We start from the raw sequence: 21,470 nt of genomic DNA, 5'->3' as shown, positions 1-21,470 counted from the left end.
GTGAAGTTCTCTCTAGTAAGTTTATTTTTGGCTTCTCATATTTATTCAAAAACAAGTTTATTTTTTGAGTGATTGTTCGTTCAGAGTTTGTAAAAGTAATGCATAAATACATTAAAAGTAGATGAACAGAAAAATAATTGTATTGAAATTTGATAGAGCAGGACTAATTTTATCTTTTTTTGTTGGTATTGGTATACATAGGATGGTTCAAAACTAAGCTTATTTCGGTATGGAGGTAGTACCCAATCCATTCTTCTTATATTGGTTCCCACTACAAGCATTAACTGGCGAAACTATTTTAAACTCTCGATCAGATATCCTCTTGTTGTTTGCATATCAAATAGTTGTGCAAAAAATTAAAAAAAAATTGAGAAGATGAATTAATATATGATATATTGTTGTACAAATATGCAACTTGAAATTCAACTTCTACGTGTAAAAAAACAATTTAAACATAAATTAAATTTTAAGTTACATGTCTGTGTAGTGATATATCACATGTTAATACATCTTCTTAAAAAAAATTATAACTATTTAAGTGACACACAAGCAATGAGAAGACGTCTCTAGTTTAAAATCCACAATCTCACTGACTCTCATAAAGCAAGCTTTAGGTTAAGTCACATCACCATCACGTGTACTCCCTCCGTCCAAAAAAGCCCAATCTAATATAGAATGAGACATAATATAGTACAACGAATCTGGACAGGAGTCTGACCAAATTCGTTCTGCTATATTATGTCCCATCCTAAATTATATAGGTTAGGGTTTTTTGGACGGAGAAAATATTTATCGCATTGGAGCAGTCAGATCAACTGTCATGTCTGTTTAAGAAGCATGCGTGCATTTCCCATTCCATAGCCATTCAGAACTACTCCCTCCCATTTTAAGTGAAGCCATAAATTTTTGTGTTCAACACTGTCTTATTTCAAAAATATATGAAAAAATAAAAAAAACATAAATCACGCATAGAATATTATTCATGTTTTATCATGTAATAACAACAAAATTATTAATTATAAAAACATTTAAATAAGACGGATGATCAAAATTGAATACGAAAATTTATGGTTACGTTTAAAATGGGATGGAGAAAGTAATAAGTAATAAATGATAGCATACCTGTAGGACTGTTGGTTCAGGTTCATGCACCCCCGACACACGCTCATCGTGAGGAGAACGATCATATTAATGCATGCGACATGGTCGTACCGGGTGTGAGTGACCGTGTGACGAGTAGGCTCTTGTTAGACTTGCAGTGAAACATATGCTGCGGCCTTGCTGGAAGCTCGCAATACTGATAGAAAAATAGCTTTATAAAAGGAAAAAAAAATTCTCTTTACTACTCCACTTCGTTGCTGGGAGCTCGCAATACGATTTCAGGGATAGAAAAATAGCTTTATAAAAGGAAAAAAAAATTCTCTTTACTACTGCACTTCGTTACAACCATATTCTCTCTTTCACCACCAAAAATTTACTATTATCTCTTTTACCGCTAGTATTAGTATTGATCCCCTGCTTGGATATTGTAACATCTTTTCTTGATCCCTCCTATACTCCTACTCCTTTAATTTTGCTTGGATACTGTAACATCCCTTCAATGATCACTTCCACTCCCTCCCAACCCATACATACCACCTACTTACACTTTCGTCTTCTCTTCTGATAAAAGGGTTAACCAGAAAGTGGTATGGTTGAAGGGAAGAGATCTTATAAGCTGATTCCGCCCTTTCTAAACTAGTAAGGTGGTACTAAACATGTACACATGGCTCTTGGGTCTCATAGGCCAAATTCTAAATGGCTCAGAATGTCACAGATATCTTCTGTACGTCTACCGTTAGAGCTTCGTTAAATCACTAAATCAGTGTGTATTAAACCAATGTATATGTATATACTTTGTATAAATAAACTTTGTATCAAATCGATATCTATTATATACTAAAAATCCATTAATCTTCCTATAAACGCTTCTAAGCCAGTGCTCCTACAAGCACTCATAGGTTGCCACATGGCATGCTATAATTTCACTGTCAATTTTCATTTAAGTTGGTGGACCCGTTATTTTAGGCCGTTAGATTAGATCTATTAAAAAAAAGTTTATACTTCACGTGTATACACAGAATTCGTTTATACTTACCTAAAAAAAAAAGCCTGCATACTGGCCGGGAAAACATACGATGGGTCCGGAAAAAATATACCTTTACATACTATATTCACTTGAAAAAAAAGGACGTACATACCGTTTATCGATTAAAAAAATACCTTACCTACTGTTCATTTGAAAAAAAAGGACGTACGTAAAAAAAAGAGCTATAAAACCCTTAAGAAAAATATATGTACATAGAACCATCGTGAAAAAATATACGATCTTTATAAAATAGAGTTATATATATAAAAAATAAAATTTATGACTGCACAAATATGGCCATGCGATGCTTCTACAAGCACTCTTAGACTATCATGTGGCACTATGTAATCTCACCATCGTTTTCGTTTAAATTGATATACACGTTATGAACAATAGCTGACGAAAGTAAACTAGACGCTAAAATATAAATCTTTATCAAAATATAAACAATGATATGATACTCTGAAGGTTGTCACGGTCGTATGTATGTTTAGCGATACATTTCTTAATGATCAACCTCACTCCTTTTAAAAGAAAATATTTTGTCTATGCCATAAAATTTAAGCAGTACTGATTAACACTACAAACAAATTGTATCTACCCAAAACGTAAAAATAACTATTTTTTGGAAAGAATTATTTTCATCACATCCATCTTCTCTTTCTTTTCTAAAGGGCATCGAGCAATTAGCCAGTTAACACAACTATAGAAAGGTCATACATATGATTGAGTTGAGATAGACCCAATAATGGAGACCACCGTTGACAATAGTACTCAACTTCCTACATACTAAAGCAATAATCTTTAAGGGTGCCGATAGTGAAATAGGACTTAGAGTTACGTTCCACGTTGGCTTTGAAAGGCACAAGTACATCGCTACAAAACCTGTTTGAAAGCAATAGGTAGCTCCACCCATTGGAGGGTATAGTCATATCTAAATTTTAACAATGTTATCCTATTAACCAATAGAAGCAGTATTTTTAAGAATATTTATTGATTTAGAAATAAGAGTTAACATAAACATTTAGAATATTTATAGATTTAGAAATAAGAGTTAACATAAACATTTAGATATGTTGTGGAGATTAATGTTTTATGTATCAATGATGTATTAAGCTTTCTTTGGTGATTCCATTTGTTAAAAAGGCATCCAGCAACAATGATAAGTAACGGTGACAATAGGCGAGTTTACGTGTAATCTGGACAAAAATGATTTTTGCTTGAATATACGAAACATTCTTATCATTTATTAAAGTCTACGGTCTATTTCACGGCAAAGACTTTTTTAATTATAAGGTGAAATCTACAATTTATTAATTCTATTAACATTATTTCTATAAATAATAAATAACGTACCCACGCAATTGCGTGGGCTTCCTTTCTAGTTGTATAAAAAGTATATAAATGCATATATACGTATATACAGAAGAGAGAGACTAGAGGGGGAAACTGCGTGGATGTGCCCCCGCACGATTGAGCGCATATTATGTGCCCCCTACACAAGTCGTCTTTATTTAAATTTATATGACATGGAAAGCACTTAGAAACAACAGCAAATCTCGGCATTTTACACATTGTTACGGGGAGAAAAGACCTCATTAACCATCCTATCTAAGTTGACCCATGAGGTTCCACTAGGCACCACAGCCATGGCTGCCCTTTCCTTCCATTCCGTGGCACGTTGCCTCACCTCCTTGCCTTTGATCTCCTCTCCCATCACCTCCCTCACCATCCTCGCCACCTCTTCCCTCTCGATGTCGTCGCCGACCTCCACACCGACGCGCCACTCCGTGCAAGCGTACCGGCAGTTTGTCTGCTGATCGGCGGCCATCGGGTAGCACAGCATGGGTACGCCATTGGAGATGCCCTCGAGCACCGAGTTCCACCCGCAGTGCGTCAGGAACGCGCCGATGGCGTCGTGCCGGAGCACCGCCTCCTGCGGGCACCAGCTCGTCAAGTAACCCTTCCCCTTCGTCTTCTCCACGAACTCGGCTGGTAGCACGCCGGTGGGGCCGTCGCGGCCGGTGACCTTAGCTTGGTCGTCTCTGATCACCCACAGGAAGTCGTGGCCGCTGTCGGCCAGCCCCCATGCTAGCTCCACGAGCTGTGTGCTCGTCAAGTACACGATGCTGCCGAAGTTGACGTACAGGACGGAGCACGGGCGCTTGCGGCCGAGCCACTCGAGGCACCCACCGTCCTCCGGGCAGAGGCTGGCGGCGCTCAGGGCCGGCGTGTCTGGCGGGTCGGCGCCGGAAGCGACGACGTGTGATGCGGCGGTGAGCTGAGGGAGCGGGCCGACCGTGTAGATGGGCGGCAGGATGCGCGACATGGCGGCGACGACCTCGCCCTCCAGCGCGTCGAACGTGTTGAGGATGACGGCGGACGTGGCGGTGCGCAGGCACTCCATGGTGGACACGACGACGGCCAGCACGGGGTCGTCGGTGTCCGTGGTTCGGACGAAGGAGAAGAAGTCGCGCAGGCGCATGTCCGCCGGCATCCCCGGCACCCAGTCGACCACCGTGCTGTCGAGGTAGCCATTGCTCAGCTGCTCAGCGTCTGCTCTTCGAGACAAGATCGATAGAAGTACTGGAGTAATTAACAAGATGCATCAATGGTGATGGAGAGTTGGAGTCCATGTCGTCTCGTACCTTTGAGTGGAATGATGCCTCTGTCGATGAGTTCCTTGCATTGGAGGGACGCCATGAGCCCGCAAGCGGACGTCGTCCAGAACGCGACGGCCGGGAGGCCCATCTCCCTGGCAGCGAGCAGGACGTGGTAGACGTCGGAGACGACGCAGGTGGCCGGTGCCCCCGAGGCGGCGGCCTCGTCGAGGATCTTCTTCAAGTGCGGGACGCAGGCCCCGATGGAGAAGAGCAGATCGCGGGGGTCGGACGGGACGTCGTCGTCGTCATCCGACGGCAGGCCGTCGGGGACGGCGGCGAAGCGGAACCCCGGGGCGCCGGCGGCGAGCGCGCCCTCGCCGTGGGAGCGGATCACGCGGCGGCGGTTGCGCTCGGAGTGGACGAAGGTGACGCGGACGCCGCCCCTGGCGTGGAGGAGCTTGGCCAGGTGCAGCGCCGACGCGACGTGGCCCTGCACCGGGTACGGGAAGAACACCGCGTGGGCTGGCGACGCCGTCGGCATGGTCGATTGGACGGAGAAAGCGCGAGGTCGATCCGGTCTCTCTCCCGGTGGAGTTCAGGAGGTGTCTATCCACACATGAATGAATGCACGCGCCAGGTAGCTGGGACTTCGCTGCATGTGCACACACGATGATGAAATCGTCCCGTGGTTGCTGTCGAGTAGTAGTTTTTATATTTTGTACTGAAAAAAAAAATGCCATGCGTTACAACGGGTGAATGCTATTTTAGTCTAATTCACTATGGGAATTTACTTTGATATTCTTTTTACAATATCATGAGCTGTAATTAGAAAGTCTGATCAATTTAAGTTAGCATGAAAGTTTTTTAAAGAGATTTCTTATGCGACTCCTTCCGTATTTCTAGAAATGAAAGAATTTAAAAACCAACTCAAATATGTATATGTATTTTTAAAAATAATTAAACTTCAAAACCGACTCAAACACGGACGACGTAGCAAATTACCGGTAAAAACATCTTTAATTTTTATAATAGTAGAGATATCGATATAGATTGACACCGTACAAAATGCTTGTGGGCCCTTTGCATGCGCAGTAACCTTTTGTTTCTTTTACAGAAAAAGGGGGCATTAATTTTGTATACTTGAATAGGTATTAAATATGAATTGAGATGAGGGAGGAAAGGTAGAGAGAGTTTTTGATAGAGTAGGTCAATTTGGCCCAGGAGAGAATGGAATAATAGGTGTAAAAGGAGGATGGTGGGAATCGAATAATAGGTGTGAAAGAATGAGGATGGTGGGAATCAAACCATGGTGGCCTGAGTGGAGACTTGCTTCCTTAACCAGATAGACAGGCTGCAACTTGTGCTTAGTGATTACATGAAAAGGTACATATTCTATATCAATGGTCCGACCTGACTATTAAGCGGATTAAAATGGATTAAATGGATTTTAGCGAGGTGAGTGGGATGACGGATTAAAAAACATACCCGGAAACCTTACTTATTTTATAATTAGGTATAGATATGACAGCCCGCATATTTCTAATCAAGCTCGTGTTTCAGCTAGACATTTTTTTTATCGAAATGCCGTATTTATAATTCCGTAATCTGAGAGGTTGTTTACTCTACCACTCTACGTATGACATTACTTCTTATCAACTTAACTAGCTAGCTAGCGTTTGGTTCATACCATAGTATCATATTTTTGGGGAAATTGGGTCCACTGGTACTAGGTGATCATTGATCAAATATGGTAGCTAGTAGGGTGTGGCACCCTTTTATCGGGGCAGCCGACCCTAATAAAATTTTATAATTTCTTATCAAAATACTATTTATATTTGAATTTGGCTTTACATCATTTACGGCTCTTTTGGATTGTAGGATTTTCATAGGAAAAATTGAGGATTGCAATCCATGGAAATTTTTCTTACACATGCCATTTGGAACAAAGGATTTGAACTCACCAAATTCCTATGGATTGAGTTCCTATACACCAATTCCATTGGAAAATAGACAATGAGCTCTAACCTCTTCTTTTTTTTTCTATGGGAATATGTGAATGATGTAAATTTTGTGATGCATATGTGCTGAAATGGGGAATATGTGATATTGGGGTGCCTGGCATATATCTGTAATGCTTCTGTTTTTCAGATGACATGGCTAGCAAATTTTGAGGCCAGCCAATATTTTGAATTTGCTTTTTTTTAAAAAAAATTCACCTCATCACTGACGGGTCATAACAAAAAGCCATTACAGGTGACCTCATTTGTGACAGCTTTGATACTAGACCCCGTCAAAGGTCATATACCTGTGACGAGCCGAATATAACGCACCCGTCAAGGTAAGTTACCTGTGACGGGTTGCAACCTTGCATTGGGGTGTATTACGATTGAATTTAGCATTGCGCAGGCTTATATCACTGTACCCATAGCTACTCTTAACATGTTTGACTGTCGCACTTCACTAGATGCAGCACCATGCCAAGAGTACAGAATTTTTCTCCTACTTCAATTTACTACACTCCACGTTTGTGTTGAGCCTATCAGCTCTCCATACCAGCGCAGTACTACATGCGCCTGGAATGTACTTTATTGACATTCATAGGGTTTATATCATCTCCCATCCTACTACTACGTAACCATGTGAAGCATAATAAACTTGATAAGGTACTAGGTTTAGCCCGTCTTAAGATGGATCTATGGTCGACACCGTATATAGGGTTCTCTGATATAAGTGAGGGGGTGATTAGTCCCTTATATTTATACACCATATATAGAGAGCCCTGACTTGCCATCATTATCAATCGTCACATCCCTGAGCTCCCCCCCTATCCACCATACTAATATCCCGTCGATCTCCATCATCGGTTTGCCAATCATATCATCATAGTCAATGTTATTATTAAAGAAAATATAGTTCGATGCAATACTAGGTTTTTAAGTTGAAATAGTATCATCTATCAACATGATCAAAACAGAGTTTATGTAGTTGGAACCAAACTCTAACCTTTTTCATGCATTTTATCTATTATTATATACTAAAAGTCCATTAAACTTCCTACAAACGCTCCTAAGCCGCCACATGGCTCCTACAAACGCTCCAATATTACCACGTGGCGCTCTAACAAATTATAGAAATTCCGAGAAAAGAAACAAACATCCGACCATGGATTTTCACTTAACACGGTGGACCCATCGTTTCACACCATTAGATGTATCTTATGTTAAAAAAAAAAACCCACCCGTCCCCTCCATCACATACATACCCCAACGTACGTGTACGCCCCCCCCCCCCCCCCCCCCCCCCCCCCCGCCCCCCGCGAAAGACTGGTTGGCGAACGTTCGTCGTTAGCTTCTCTCACGAATGTATGTGCTTTTTTTTTCATTTTTTTTTCTCGTACGTTATTTCCGTAAGTCTTCATCTCATCGGTTTTTTATTTTTCTTTTTTTTTCTCGTACGTTTTTCTTGCAACCCATGATATTAGCGGCTTTCTGTTTTTTTTCTTCAGATTCTTTTCAGATTTCCTTTTTCCATTATAGTTTTTTCTAACTGGAAATTTTCTATATGAACTATTTCCGCGAAAAATTTCCACCTATAGACCTTTTATATAAAAAGTTTATATATAAAAATTTTATGTAAAAAATTTTATATATATAGATTTTATATATATAAAGTTTATATATAGAGATCTTATGTATATAAAGTTTATATATAGAGATAGATTTTATCTATATAAACTTTACATAGATATTATATTTGTAAATAGAAATTTTACTGGATATTCATTCCAAACAAACTGAAATCCGAAAAAAGATAAAAGCATATGCACGAGTTAGTTATAACCAAAACGAAAAAATAGGTGAAAATAATTAGGTGTGTGATTTTTTTTCTTGCGTCATTAGAGACGTGATTAAGAAAGGATGAGGATTTGTAACTGTTCGCGTGATTCTCTAGTCGCGAAGGTTCGCGAACTAGACCCAACCCCCCCCCCCTTCCCCCCACCTCCTCTCTCCTTTCTTCAATTTATAGGAAGCAAAAAATTTTATATTAAAAATATTAATCTATTATATAGTAAAAATCCATTAAACTTTATAGAAACACTCTTAAGCCGTCACGTGGTGATCTTACAAATACTCATACGCCGTCACATGACACTGTTTAATCTCACCGTCGATTTTCACTTAAATTGGTGGATCCGATATTTTATATCATTAGATTAGATGTATTACTTAAAAAAACTAATAATTTCCTCACGTATATTGTGGGCCGGAATAAGAAACCAAACAAAATACTCCGTGTACGTACGTACGTACGACTGGAAAATAAAAGATGAAGCTTTACCTACTGTTCATAGGCGAAAGAAAACATACGTACGTACGGACTTACGATAAAAAGGTAAATAAAAAAAACATAAGTACGTAGTGCCATTGAAAAAATACGATGGTCTATAATATAGTATTATAGGATTTTCTACTATGTAAAAGTAAAATATAATAATCTATAAACTTACGCAAATAGAAGTAGTTAAAATAGATCTTCTACAATAAAATATATCCTATCTTTAAACATCCTTTGAATTATTTTAAAATTATATATCTAATTTGTGATCTAGTCGGATTCATTTAATTAATAAATATTAATGTCTACATTCCTAAATACATCATAACACATGAGACCGACATATAATAAATAATGTTATGATAATATTTTAAAGGAAAAAGGACAAAGTACCCACGAACTATTATGGTCGACCGAATTACCCCCATAAACCCGAAAGCTACACATATTTCACCCTCAACTATTAATACCAGACGAATTACCCGTTGTCTCAACCCGGAGTGGTTTTGATCTTACGTGGCAGTCCAGTCAGCATTTTCTAAAAATAAAATTGGTGGGACCCACCTATCATATCTCCCCCTCCCCTTCCCCTTCTCTCACTTTCTTATCCCTCCACGTCTGTCAATCAGCAAGGCTGGTGTCAACAAGCGGCAGGGCAAAGGAGCAGTGAGCGGCGGAGGCGGCTAGGGGCGACGAGCAGTGGAGGCAGCTCCTCCTCAGCATCAGTCGGTGCGCGCCTCCTTGACGGCCGCGTGGCTTCTCCACGGCCTCCACCAGCACGTGAAGAGGACAACAACAGTGGGGCGGAGGAGCTTGAGTGGCGGAGGCGGCGAGCGGTGGAGGCGGCTCCTCCTCGACTATCTCAACTGTCACATGCGCACTCCGATGGATGCCGTCGTCTCTATCCTTTTCGTCACATCTCATCGTCACGTGACAGTCACCGGAAGAGAGCAGGTGCGCTGGTCCTCCATGGCCAAGTTCGGTTGCAACCCCACCATACCATCGAGAACTCCCCTAACAAATGCGGCCGCAGCTACGTCTACCACAGCATGCCATCTCACCATGGTTCTTAATCGATCCCCACCACCAATGCCTCTCTCCTGACGAGACAGAAAGCACCAATCAATCAAAGAACAACGAGGTGGATCAATTGAGAGCAAGAGCAGGGCAATAGACGAAGGAGAAGGAGAAGAGCAGTGAGGCGGCGAAGATCCTGTAGCAAGGGGAGGGAGAAGAAAGACAGGCTGGGGAATGGGATTGAGGAAGAGAGGGAGAGATAGGTGAGAGGGGAGAGAAATAGAGAGGGTAGAGGGTGTGACATGTAGGCCTCACCTATTTTATTTTTTAAAAAATACTGACTGGATTGTTACATAAGAACAAAACCACTCCGGGTTGAGTTAGGGGGTAATTTGTTTGGTATTAATAATTGAGGGTGAAAAATGTTTGGTTTCGGGTTTAGGAGGGTAATTCATACTTTTTCCTATTTTAAATAATTTCACATCATATTTCAGGTGTCAAATATCACTTGACGACTATATAACGCTAATTTAAATTTAGATATGTAAAATAAATGAAAACAACACAATTTAGTTGTGTATTTTTAAGTAGATCTGATTTAATTTTAATTTGATTGAAAACAACACAATTTTGTTTGATAATTTTTTACAACTATTTCATTAGTATATGATAAGTGGGGAACATAAATGTTTACACGGGTGTAAAGAAAATATGAAAAATATTTCAAGCCAATGATATTGCTATAATACAACCACTTGATCCATCATGAGATTTATGGTCATATATGTATGTTTTTCTCTTTGTCAAATAGTTTTGATAATACATGAACAATCAAGTAACATGCATAATAAACTACTTATGATATATTTTCTAATAGTTGATGAATTCGCACAGATCAGGCATAATTTGATGGATGTATGTCATACACCCTATTGACGTGTATACAAAGTATTCTTCAATAAATTAGTTATTGTAAATAAGTTTGGGAAAATAGATTCATTCATCAAATTAATTAGTAAAAGTGTCTCATGTAATTATGAATAATAGGAGTTGAAAAAACCAAACGCAAAAAATTATTGATATTTATCAAAATATAACCAATAATATGGTGCTTTGGAGATTATCGTGGTAGCATTTAAAAAAAATTATCCTGGTTAAAAAATATCACATATAGTATAAATAGATATGAAACAACTCCAGTATTCCATTATTATTCCATTATCGTGACACGTGTTTAACAAAAACAAGTTTAAAATAGAGTCCAGATCTATTTTAAAAATATCAACTACACGTAAACATTCATAATAAAAATTCAATCAACATTAAATAAGTACCCGCGCATATACGCGGGCTACCTTCCTAGTTGTATATAATTGGTCTATATTACACTGTACCTAAAACTGTGGCTTGGTGTATAATTTCTAGCATTCCATCTATTTGCAGTAAGGATCTATTGGTAACTGGATTTAAAACTAGACAAGGACTACTATTGATGTGTACTTAACCAGTTAACCCCACTACTACTTTCCACTCACCTTATCTCTCCCACAGAGGAGGCAAATATCAGGCGATGCTAGCTAAGCTACTCCAATCCAACTCTCCATCCTGTTCCTGCTGCTTCTAATGGCTCTTTCCCCAATCTCCTTTGATCTGTGTGGGAAGGTATGACTCAACGCGATAGATTGGATTAATCACGGAGCAATTACATATATAGGCAGCACCCTCCTCTATCCACTCAACCGACTTATAGAAACAGAATCGGGAGAATAGGAAGGGGCACCACAGTAGGATATACATGAAAACAATATACGCTAACACCCCCCCCCCCCTCCCCCGTAGTCACAGCGTCGTGCACATAACAAATGGTGAGACTGGAGCGAAACTTGGTGAAGACCGGTGTTGGAAGTCCCTTGGTGAAGATGTCAGCATACTGAGATGAAGTGGGAACATGTAGAACACGAATAGCACCAATTGCCACCTTCTCCCGCACAAAATGTAGATCAATCTCCACATGTTTGGTGCGCTGATGCTGAACCGGGTTTGAGGAGAGGTAGACAGCGCTGACATTGTCATAGTGCACCAAAGTAGCTTTGGGAAGTGGCGTGTGTAGCTCTAGAAGAAGTTGTCGTATCCAACTCGCTTCTGCAACAGCATTAGCAACAGCCCGGTATTCAGCCTCTGCACTGGAGCAGGAGACTCTATTCTGCCGCTTTGAGGACTATGACACCAGGTTGTCACCAAGAAAAACAGCATACCTGGAGGTGAATTTCCTTGTGTCATGGCATCCGGCCCAATCAGCATCAGAATATACTACCAGATCATTTCAGGAAGCTTTCTGGATGTGTATGCCAAAATCAAGTGTCCCGCGAATGTAGCGCAGTATCCGCTTGAGCATAGTGAGGTGGGGCTCACGAGGATTATGCATATGAGGGCACACCTGCTGAACAGCATATGAGATATCGGGACGAGTGAAGGTGAGGTACTGTAAGGCTCCAGCCAAGCTGCATAAGTCTGTTGGATCTGAAACGGGATCACCTGCTATTGCTAACAATTTGGCAGAGACATCAACTGGGGTACTGCATGGCTTGCAATCTGTCATACCTGCACGCTCAAGTATCTCTAGGCTGTACTGTCGCTGGTGAAGGAGCAGTCCAGAGGGCTAACGAACAACAGTGACGCTGAGGAAGTGATGAAAGGCACCGAGATCCTTCATGGCGAACTCTTACTGCAGAGATGAAATACTCCACTAAAGCAGCTGGGCAGAGGAAGCTATGAGAACAATGTCATCCACCATAAAGCAGGAGGTAAGCCGTGTCTGCTCCTCGATGATATACAAACAACGAGGTGTCGGACTTGGCCTCAACAAATCCAATGGAGAGCAGGAAGGAGGCGAACCGACTGTAGAGAGACTTGTTGAGACGATAGACCATGTCAGGTGAGCAGGGTCGATGAATCTGGGAGGCTGGGTGCAGTAGACTATCTCCTGCAGTGTGCCGTGAAGAAAGGCATTCTTAACATCGAACTGATGTATGGGCCAGTCTCGAGAAATTGCAAGGCTGAGCACAATACGCACGGTGGCCGGCTTGACGACGGGGCTGAAGGTTTCGTCGAAGTCAATGCCGGGACGCTAAGTGAAATCGCGAAGGACCCAACGAGCCTTGTACCGGTCGAGGGAACTGTCGGACTGGAACTTGTGCTTGAAGAGCCACTTGCCAGTGACGATGTTGGCGCCGCTTGGCCGAGAAACGAGGTCCCAGGTGCGGTTGGCGAGAAGGGCGTTGAACTCATCCTCCATTGCAGCCCGCCAATTTGGGTCGGCGAGCACCGCGCGATAGGTGCGCAGGACTGGCGAGAGGATAGCCGCATGCAAGTTGAGACGTTGAATGGGCTTGCGCACACCGAGTTTACCACGGGTGGTCATGATATGGTCGTTGGTGATGGAGTCTTGACTCGGATGAGCCTGAGGCGGTGCCGCATGTGGACGAGCAGAGCGTGGCCTTGTCAGAACGAACGGCAAAGGTAGCAGATGTACTGAGGGCGCAGAGGACATTGACTAGACTTGGCCAGAGGAGGATGGCAACGGCCTAGTTGAGATTGGCGCGGTCCGGGTCGGCCCAGTCGAGTAGGCCGACGGTGGCGAGGGAGGCGGCCCGGGGCTGTGCTGGGGCGGTGAGGCCGGCCCAGCGCCAGGTGAGGTCGGCCGGCCTGCAGGAGTGGTCGGCCCAGCGGCAGAGGTGGCCGAACCAGTAGTAGGAGGAGTGCCAAGTGGCCGCCGGCTGATCGGAAGCTGCACAGGAGCAGTAAAGTCCTCCAAAAACTCCAGATCAGAAGCATTGTTGTTAGACGAAATATCAGAAAATGGAAAGGAATGCTCATCAAACATGACATGACGTGAAATAATCACGCGGTTAGTGACCGGATCATAACACCGATACCCTTTGTGGTGTGTGGGATAGCCAAGGAAGACACACATGGTGGGGCGTGGGGAGAGCTTGTGTGGAGCCGTGGCGGAGAGGTTAGGGTAACACTTGCAACCAAAGACACGCAGGTGGTCATATGAGGGATGGCTACCATACAGGGCGAAGTGGGGGGTGTGGTGTTTGATGGTTTTAGTGGGGTGTCGGTTGATGAGATGTGATGCTGTATTGAGGGCTTCGACCCATAAGGTGTTTGGAAGGCTAGCTTGGAACAGAAGGGAACGTACTATGTTGTTGATGGAACGTAGCATGCGTTCAGCCTTGCCGTTCTATGGGGAGGTGTATGGGCAGGACATCCGCAGAGTGACACCATGGGTGAGGAAGAAGGTGCGGGAGCTGGAGTTGTCGAACTCACGCCCATTGTTGCACTGTATGCTGCAGATGTTAGTAGAAAACTAAGTCTGAACATAGGTGAAAAAATGGGACAAAGTGGGGAAGGTTTCTGACTTGAGGCGTAAAGGAAATGTTCAGACGAAATGAGAGCAATCATCTTGACCGGCTTCTTGGGCACCCGCCTAATATACTCTAGCTCCGCCCCTAGTCACGAAATTTTCTAGCTAGGCCTTCGTCATCCAACTCTTCCATAATATATACTCCCTTTGTGCATTTATTTTAATAGATGACACTCGTCTCTGCATTAAATTTTTTAATAAGATGAATGGTTAAAACGTTATTAAAAAGTCAATGACGACATGTATTATAAAATGGAGTCCATACACTTTTGGATTGATTTGTCAGCTGTTGTGCAACAATGAGTGCAAGATAATACGTACCGTTACATAAATTCCTATATTATTTTGCACTTAATTAGGCCCTACTCCCTCTGTCCAAAAAGGAACTCAATCCTGGGTTTGAATTTACTTTGGTTTAAATGGATATAGTGTATGTTTATATTCAAATCCAGGATTGGGTTTTTTTTTGACAACGGGAGTATTTGAGGTGCTAAGAATTTTGCAACTTATAGAACATGTTGGAGAGCTGGAAGGTTGGAAATAACTATTATTACAAGAAGCTTCCTAAATAGGTCCTTAATCATGAATTCTTGTTGTAGATTTGTGTGGCTCATACCAAACAAAGTTAAGAAGAAACAATAGCAAAAAAGTGAAAATTTAAGGAAAAATATGATTCAACAGTTTCGCAACAAAAATACAGTTGAAACAAGAAACACGGAATAAAATGGTGGCGGGTAACGATTCGCGACACATCTATAGGTAGGCTAATGGTTGGCGCCGATGAGAGGATAAACGTGCAGAGACGAGCAACCAATGTGTCATGGATGCTACGTATTATCTCGTGAGTGTGCAAGCGTCATGGTGTAGCATGGACATAGGTGATCTTGGTATGTGAGTGTACAGTGCGAACACAAGATCACCCCACATTTGTTCTTGTACTTGAGTTGCTTCAAAGGCACAAAAGACAAAGGTGAAAGCAAATGGGCTCAACCGGAGAAAATCCCGGTGAATCTTTATTTTATTTTATTAGACGTGCAAAATTACATATGAGAATTGAAATGAATTAAATATAAGGAAATAAACTAAACCTAACGCAACTATCATAATCTAAGATATATATTAGGGAAGGCTCATGGGCTAGGTGCATTATATTAAAGAGATCGTCCTTCCCTATGGCCTTCAAGCAACCACTAAAATGTAGCACGTTTCCAAGCAACCACCAAGATACATCATCAACCTATATCTGGCATTTGCATATGTTTAATTATATCATCCACCCAAGTACAAATGGGTGGTACAACCTTGCCTGCATTATTGTTCAAAACCCAGTAGAACCATCTGTCTACTACCTCTATTTCTCTAATATATAATATCGTCGACTTTTGATATAGCATTTAATTATTAGTCTTATTACAAAATTATTAGAGAAAATATAAAAAATATAAGTCATGTTTTAAAATTATTTAGATGTAATACAAGTCACAACAAAATAAATGGCACTCGTATAAAATTTTAAAGCAAGACAACCACAATCAAATACCATATAAAAGATAACAACATTATCTATTAAAATCCAAAGGGAGTATCATATAGGGTATATGATGGATGTGACAAACAACGTGGAACATCTAGCTGTAGGACGCCTCTTTTGTTGTATTCGAGTCGATCGAAGTACAGAACATACTTACGGTAGTAATAGCACTCTCAGGTATTCACGGGTCTTTACGTGAACAGAATACCTCACTGATCAACCTCTGTAGATTGACCCACGAAGTCCCACCAGGTGCGACCGCCACGGCTGCCTTCTCCTTCCATTCCACGGCACATTGCCTCATCTCCTCGCCCCTCTCCCCTCCCATCACCTCCCTCACCATCCTCGCCACCGATTCCCGCCTGATATCCTCGTCGACCTCCACGCCGATGCGCCACTCCGTACGAGCGTACCGGCAGTTCGTCTGCTGGTCCGCGCCGAGCGGGTAGCACAGCATCGGTACGCCGTTGCAGATGCCGTCGAGCATGGAGTTCCAGCCGCAGTGCGTCAGGAACGCCCCGATGGCCTCGTCCCGGAGCAACGCCTCCTGCGGGCACCAGCTCGTCACGTAGCCCCTCCCCTTCGTCTCCTCCGCGAACTCCCGCGGGAGCATGTCGATGGGATTACCGCCCTTAGCTTTAGCTTGGTCGTCTCGGATCACCCACAGGAAGTTGTGGCCGCTCCCGGCCAGGCCTCACGCTAGCTCCACCAGCTGCTCCCTCGTCACGACCACGATGCTGCCGAAGTTGACGTACAGGACGGAGCGGGGCGGCTTGCCCCGTAGCCACTCGAGGCAGCCGCCGTCCTCCGGCCAGAGGCTGGCGCCCAGGGCGTCGACCGGGCTGCGGCTTCCGGCGACGTGCGCGGCGGCGAGCTGCGGGAGAGGGCCGACCGTGTAGACGGCCGGTGGCATGAGGCGGGACAAGGCGGCGACGACGTCGCCGTCCAGGTCGTCGAACGTGTTGAGGACTATGGCGGACGGCATGGTCCGGAGGCAGTCCATGTAGAAGAGGTACATGGTGAGCACGGCGTCGTGGCGGTCCGTGGTGTGGACGAAGGGGCCGAAGTCGCGCAGGCGCATGTCCGATGGCATCCCGGGGACCCAGTCGACCACCGTGCTGTCGAGGTGGCCGTTGCTCAGCGGCTCAGCATCTGCATGTGCGTCATGGGACAGGAAGGATCAATAATCTATCTATCTATCTATCTATCTATCTATTATATTATTAAAACAGTTTTGAAAGGAGGCACCACGTTCGCTTTGGGGGCTAGAAATTCCCACATTAATCAGAGAAAAAGAAAAAAAAAGAAAAGAAGAGTCCAAGTAGAAATACAATCTAAAAATAGCTGAAATTCGGAATTAAAAATAAGCAATATTGAAAGAAGTTTTCATATAAGAACCCAATACGAGATTAAACAATATTCGAAATAAAAATAAAATAAAATCTAAAATTAGAAAAGAAAACAAGAGTACAAGTAGGAATACAATTTAAAAATAGCTGAAATTCGGAATTAAAAATAAGGAATATTAAAAGAAGAGTCCATATAAGAACCCAATATGAGATTAATTAAAATTTGGAATAAAAATAAAAATAAATCCGAAATTAGTAAAAGAAAATAAAGAAGAGTTCAAGTAGGAATACAATTTAAAATTAGCTGAAATTCGGAATTAAAAATAAGCAATATTAAAAGACGAATCCATATAAGAACCCAATACGAGATTAATTAAAATTTCGAATAAAAATATAATAATATCCAAAATTAGAAAAATTAAAACAGAGTTCAAGTAGGAATACAATTTTGAAACAACTGAAATTGAAAATAAAAAAATAAAAACATTCAAAGAACACAGTACGGTATTAACTAATTATTTTAAAAAAATAAATTCTAAAATTAGAAAAAAAAAGATTTCAATTAGGAATAAAATTTATAAATAACTAAAATTTGTGATAAAAATAAAGACTATTGAAAGAAAAGACCATCTAAAACACATGATGAGATAAATTAAGTAGCAGGTCTATAAAGCAGTAGAGTTGGTGGCGGTTGATACGGCATATAAAAATTGTTAATAAAACACCAAATAGAATCCTAATGACGATTAAAAGGAGGGACGTCAGGCAGGCTGTGAAGCAAACAAGTAAGGCGGTTGTCCGGAGTTCTAGAAAGTAAAAAAAAACCATATTGATAATCATTTTCGATTTTTAAAATCTCAATGACAATAAAAAGGAGAAACAGCGGGTGGGGTGTATAAGAGTAAAGTTGCAGAGCCTCCGACGATTGACAGGACTTCTAGAAAATAAAAAATAAATTACAACGATAGTTATGTTTGATTTTTAGAATCAAAAATAAAAAATAAATTACAACGATAGTTATGTTTGGTTTTTAGAATCATAATGACATAAAGAGTAGGCGGTGGACGGGTTGCAGAGGGGCATAGTGGCATCATTTGATGGGACTTCTAAAAATTATAAAAAATAAAACTACAAGTCCAATTTTTAAAGTTTCAAAACTTCCAAAAAGTAAAAAAAAACCAACGATAATCATGTACGATTTTAAAATCTCAATGACAATAAAAAAGGGAGGCAATGGGTGAGATATAGAGGAGTACAATGGCAAAACCGCTGATGGTTTGGCGGAACTTCTAGAAAGTAAAAATGAACCCAAACTATAGTTATGTTTGATTTTTAAAATCTCAATTACAATAAAGAGAAGAGATAGTGGATCTGTAGAGGAGTATAATGACAACGTTTGACGGGACATCTAGAATATATAAAAACGAAACCCAATGTGACAATAAACTCTAAAAACTATAAAATCCAATTTTTAAAGGTTCCAAGAATAGAAATAGTGATAGATTGAGCAAGCAAATAAAGAAGGAGATGACATAAGGTTTGGTCTTTTCAAAGTCTTAACGATGAGATAGCTATTTAATAAATTTTAAGTAAAATCATACTTAAAAAATAAATTATTTTTTTGCTAGCCGCGCAAGCGGGCTACCAAGCTAGTTTTCTTAATTAGAGCTCTTTTATAATTCTCGAAAACTTCCTGGCTAGCCGTTCAATGTTAAGCATCTTTTTATCTAATAAAAATATATTGTCTCCTTACAAAAGTATAAAATATCTATCACAAATAGTACTCATTGTACTTCCTAATGATGAATCACGCCCATGCACGCGTAGCCTTCCAAAAATCAAGGAAGAACCACCAGAATAAACAACGTTCTGAGTTTTTCATATTCCAAATATCTAATTGAAAACACGAAAAAAAAACTATTTTAGAATTAAATATAGATGTAAAAATAACTTTTAATTGAGTGAGTATTCTAAAGCATCTAACTGCTGCATCTACAATGCTTATGATCATGGTTATAGATGGCCATGTGGGCCGTCTGACACGGCACGGCCCAGGTCCAGCCGTCCCTAGGTCGAGGCTTGTCGGACCGGCACAGCCCGGCCGACGCATCGGGCCGTGCCTTTCTAGCCTAGGTGCCGCACTCACGGACCAGGCACGGCCCCACACGACTCGGGCCGTACCGGGCTGGCTCGAAGGCACGATGGCCCATCGTGCTTTTCCTCATAATAAGTCTAATTATCCTCTCTCCTATTGGGCTGTGACATATATATAGCTAAAAAAAAGTATATTTTACCTCCCTCTTCTTTGGGCTTTGATATGTAAATAGCTAAATAAGTCTATTTAAGGTCCCTATTCTTTGGACAGTGATATTTATATGTCTATTTTTATTCCCTATACTTTGTGTGCCGGGCCTGGCCTGCCGGCTCATCGTGCCGGGCCAGCCCAACGTGTCGGTAGGGAGGCCCAGACATGGCCCAGTGGTCGGGCCATGCTTGGGCCGGACCAAAATGCCATGCCGTGGGCCGGGCCTTCGGGCCTCGGGCCTTATGGCCCATCTATAATCATGATAGCATTAAGGTGGGTCCCACTATTTTTATGGCGATTGTCACAATGTTTGACGCAAGAGCCCGAGGTAAGACCAATATGCCCTTTGGATCATGGAACAATGGATGCAAAGTAAATTGGTGTACCATAAAAGAAAAATCCATATGCATCAATGGTGATCGATCGAGAGGATGAGTTCGATATATACCGTACCTTTGAGTGGAACTAGGCCTCTGTCGATGAGCTGCTGGTAGTGCTGGGACGCCAGGAGCGAACAGGCGCTCGGCACCCAGGACACCACCGTCGGGAGGCCCATCTCCCCGGCGGCGAGCAAGATGTGGTCCATGTCGGAGACGACGCAGGTGGCCGGCTCCCCGGCGGCGGCGGCCTCGTCGAGGACGTCCTTGAACTGCTGGACGGTCGACCTGATGGAGACGAGCAGCGGGACCATGCCCGGCGGCGGCGGAGCGTCGCCGTCGCCGTCGTCTAGCGGAAGGCCGTCGGGAACGGCGGCGAAGCGGAACCCCGGGACGCCGTCGAGCGCGTCGGCGCCGCGCGAGCGGAGCACGCGGCGGCGGTTGCGCTCGGAGTGGACGAAGGTGATGTGGATGCCGCCCCTGGCGTGGAGGAGCTTGGCCAGGTGCAGCGCCGACGCGACGTGGCCCTGCACCGGGAACGGGAAGAACACCGCGTGGGCTGGCGGTGGCGGCGGCGGCGACGACGACGGCGACGACATGGCCGGAGGAAGCGGTGTAGTAGGTGTTGGCGTGTAGCTATGGAGATCTGGCTGGGGTGCATGCTATAACGCCGTTTATGCCATCGACGACGGTTGAAAATGGGGATGACTAGGGATCCCGATCCAAATCTTCAAAAATCGGGCGGTCACGTCATGATGTCAGCGTCCGATTGCACCATTAAATTCGTTGCAATTAAATCTTCAAAACAAGACCACACATGGATATATTCTGATGAATTTTTTTAGCTTATTATTGATTTTTTTTAATGTTGCACGATGTTCTACCAAGTATATCGGAATTGTTTCACTAAGTAGATTGAAAATGTTTCACTCGTTTAAATCGGGTGTTGTTTCACCTTATATAAAAACAATGTTTCAGCAAATAGCGAAAGAATGTTTCAGTTCACTGCAACATTTGATCCATACACAGTGAAACATTGCGGGTATACTAAACGAAACATTTTTCGATGGAACAAAAAAATAAAACGAATTCCGAGGGTTTCCGAAATATGTGGGTTTTTTATTGCAATGGAGTATCTCAAATCACTGCAAGATTAGATATATAAATAGTGAAACATTGTGAGTACACTAGGTGAAACATTTTTGGTGGAACAAAAAATAAAACAAATTCCCTTAATAGGGGTTTCCAAAATACGTGGGTTTTTTTTAACAGCGTGTTCCATAATATCAAAATCCACTGCAACATTTGATCCGTACATAGTGAAACATTATGAGTACACTAGCTGAAATATTGTAAAACTACTGGTTGAAACATCAAAAGAGACCATATGCAACAT

The 21,470-nt window shown here is 42.2% G+C and overlaps 1 protein-coding gene and 1 pseudogene across 1 annotated transcript; both read right to left on the bottom strand.

Moving 5' to 3' along the window:
• Positions 1–3,551: 3,551 nt before the first annotated feature.
• Positions 3,552–5,426, bottom strand: LOC127763260 ((R)-mandelonitrile beta-glucosyltransferase-like). Its single transcript, XM_052287908.1, has 2 exons — positions 4,777–5,426; positions 3,552–4,684 (listed from the first exon to the last, which is right to left on the bottom strand). The coding sequence occupies exons 1-2, from the start codon at positions 5,270–5,272 to the stop codon at positions 3,696–3,698; spliced, it is 1,485 nt and encodes a 494-aa protein (XP_052143868.1). The 5' UTR covers positions 5,273–5,426; the 3' UTR covers positions 3,552–3,695.
• Positions 5,427–16,047: 10,621 nt separating this feature from the next.
• LOC127763259 (7-deoxyloganetin glucosyltransferase-like) lies at positions 16,048–20,751 on the bottom strand (annotated as a pseudogene).
• Between the last annotated feature and the right edge of the window lie 719 nt (positions 20,752–21,470).

This window comes from Oryza glaberrima, chromosome 2, assembly GCF_000147395.1.
Source record: "Oryza glaberrima chromosome 2, OglaRS2, whole genome shotgun sequence".
In the NCBI taxonomy this organism is placed as follows: Eukaryota; Viridiplantae; Streptophyta; class Magnoliopsida; order Poales; family Poaceae; genus Oryza; species Oryza glaberrima.
The sequence above is the reverse complement of the archived record's forward strand: the minus strand, read 5'-3'. Positions and strand labels throughout refer to the sequence as shown.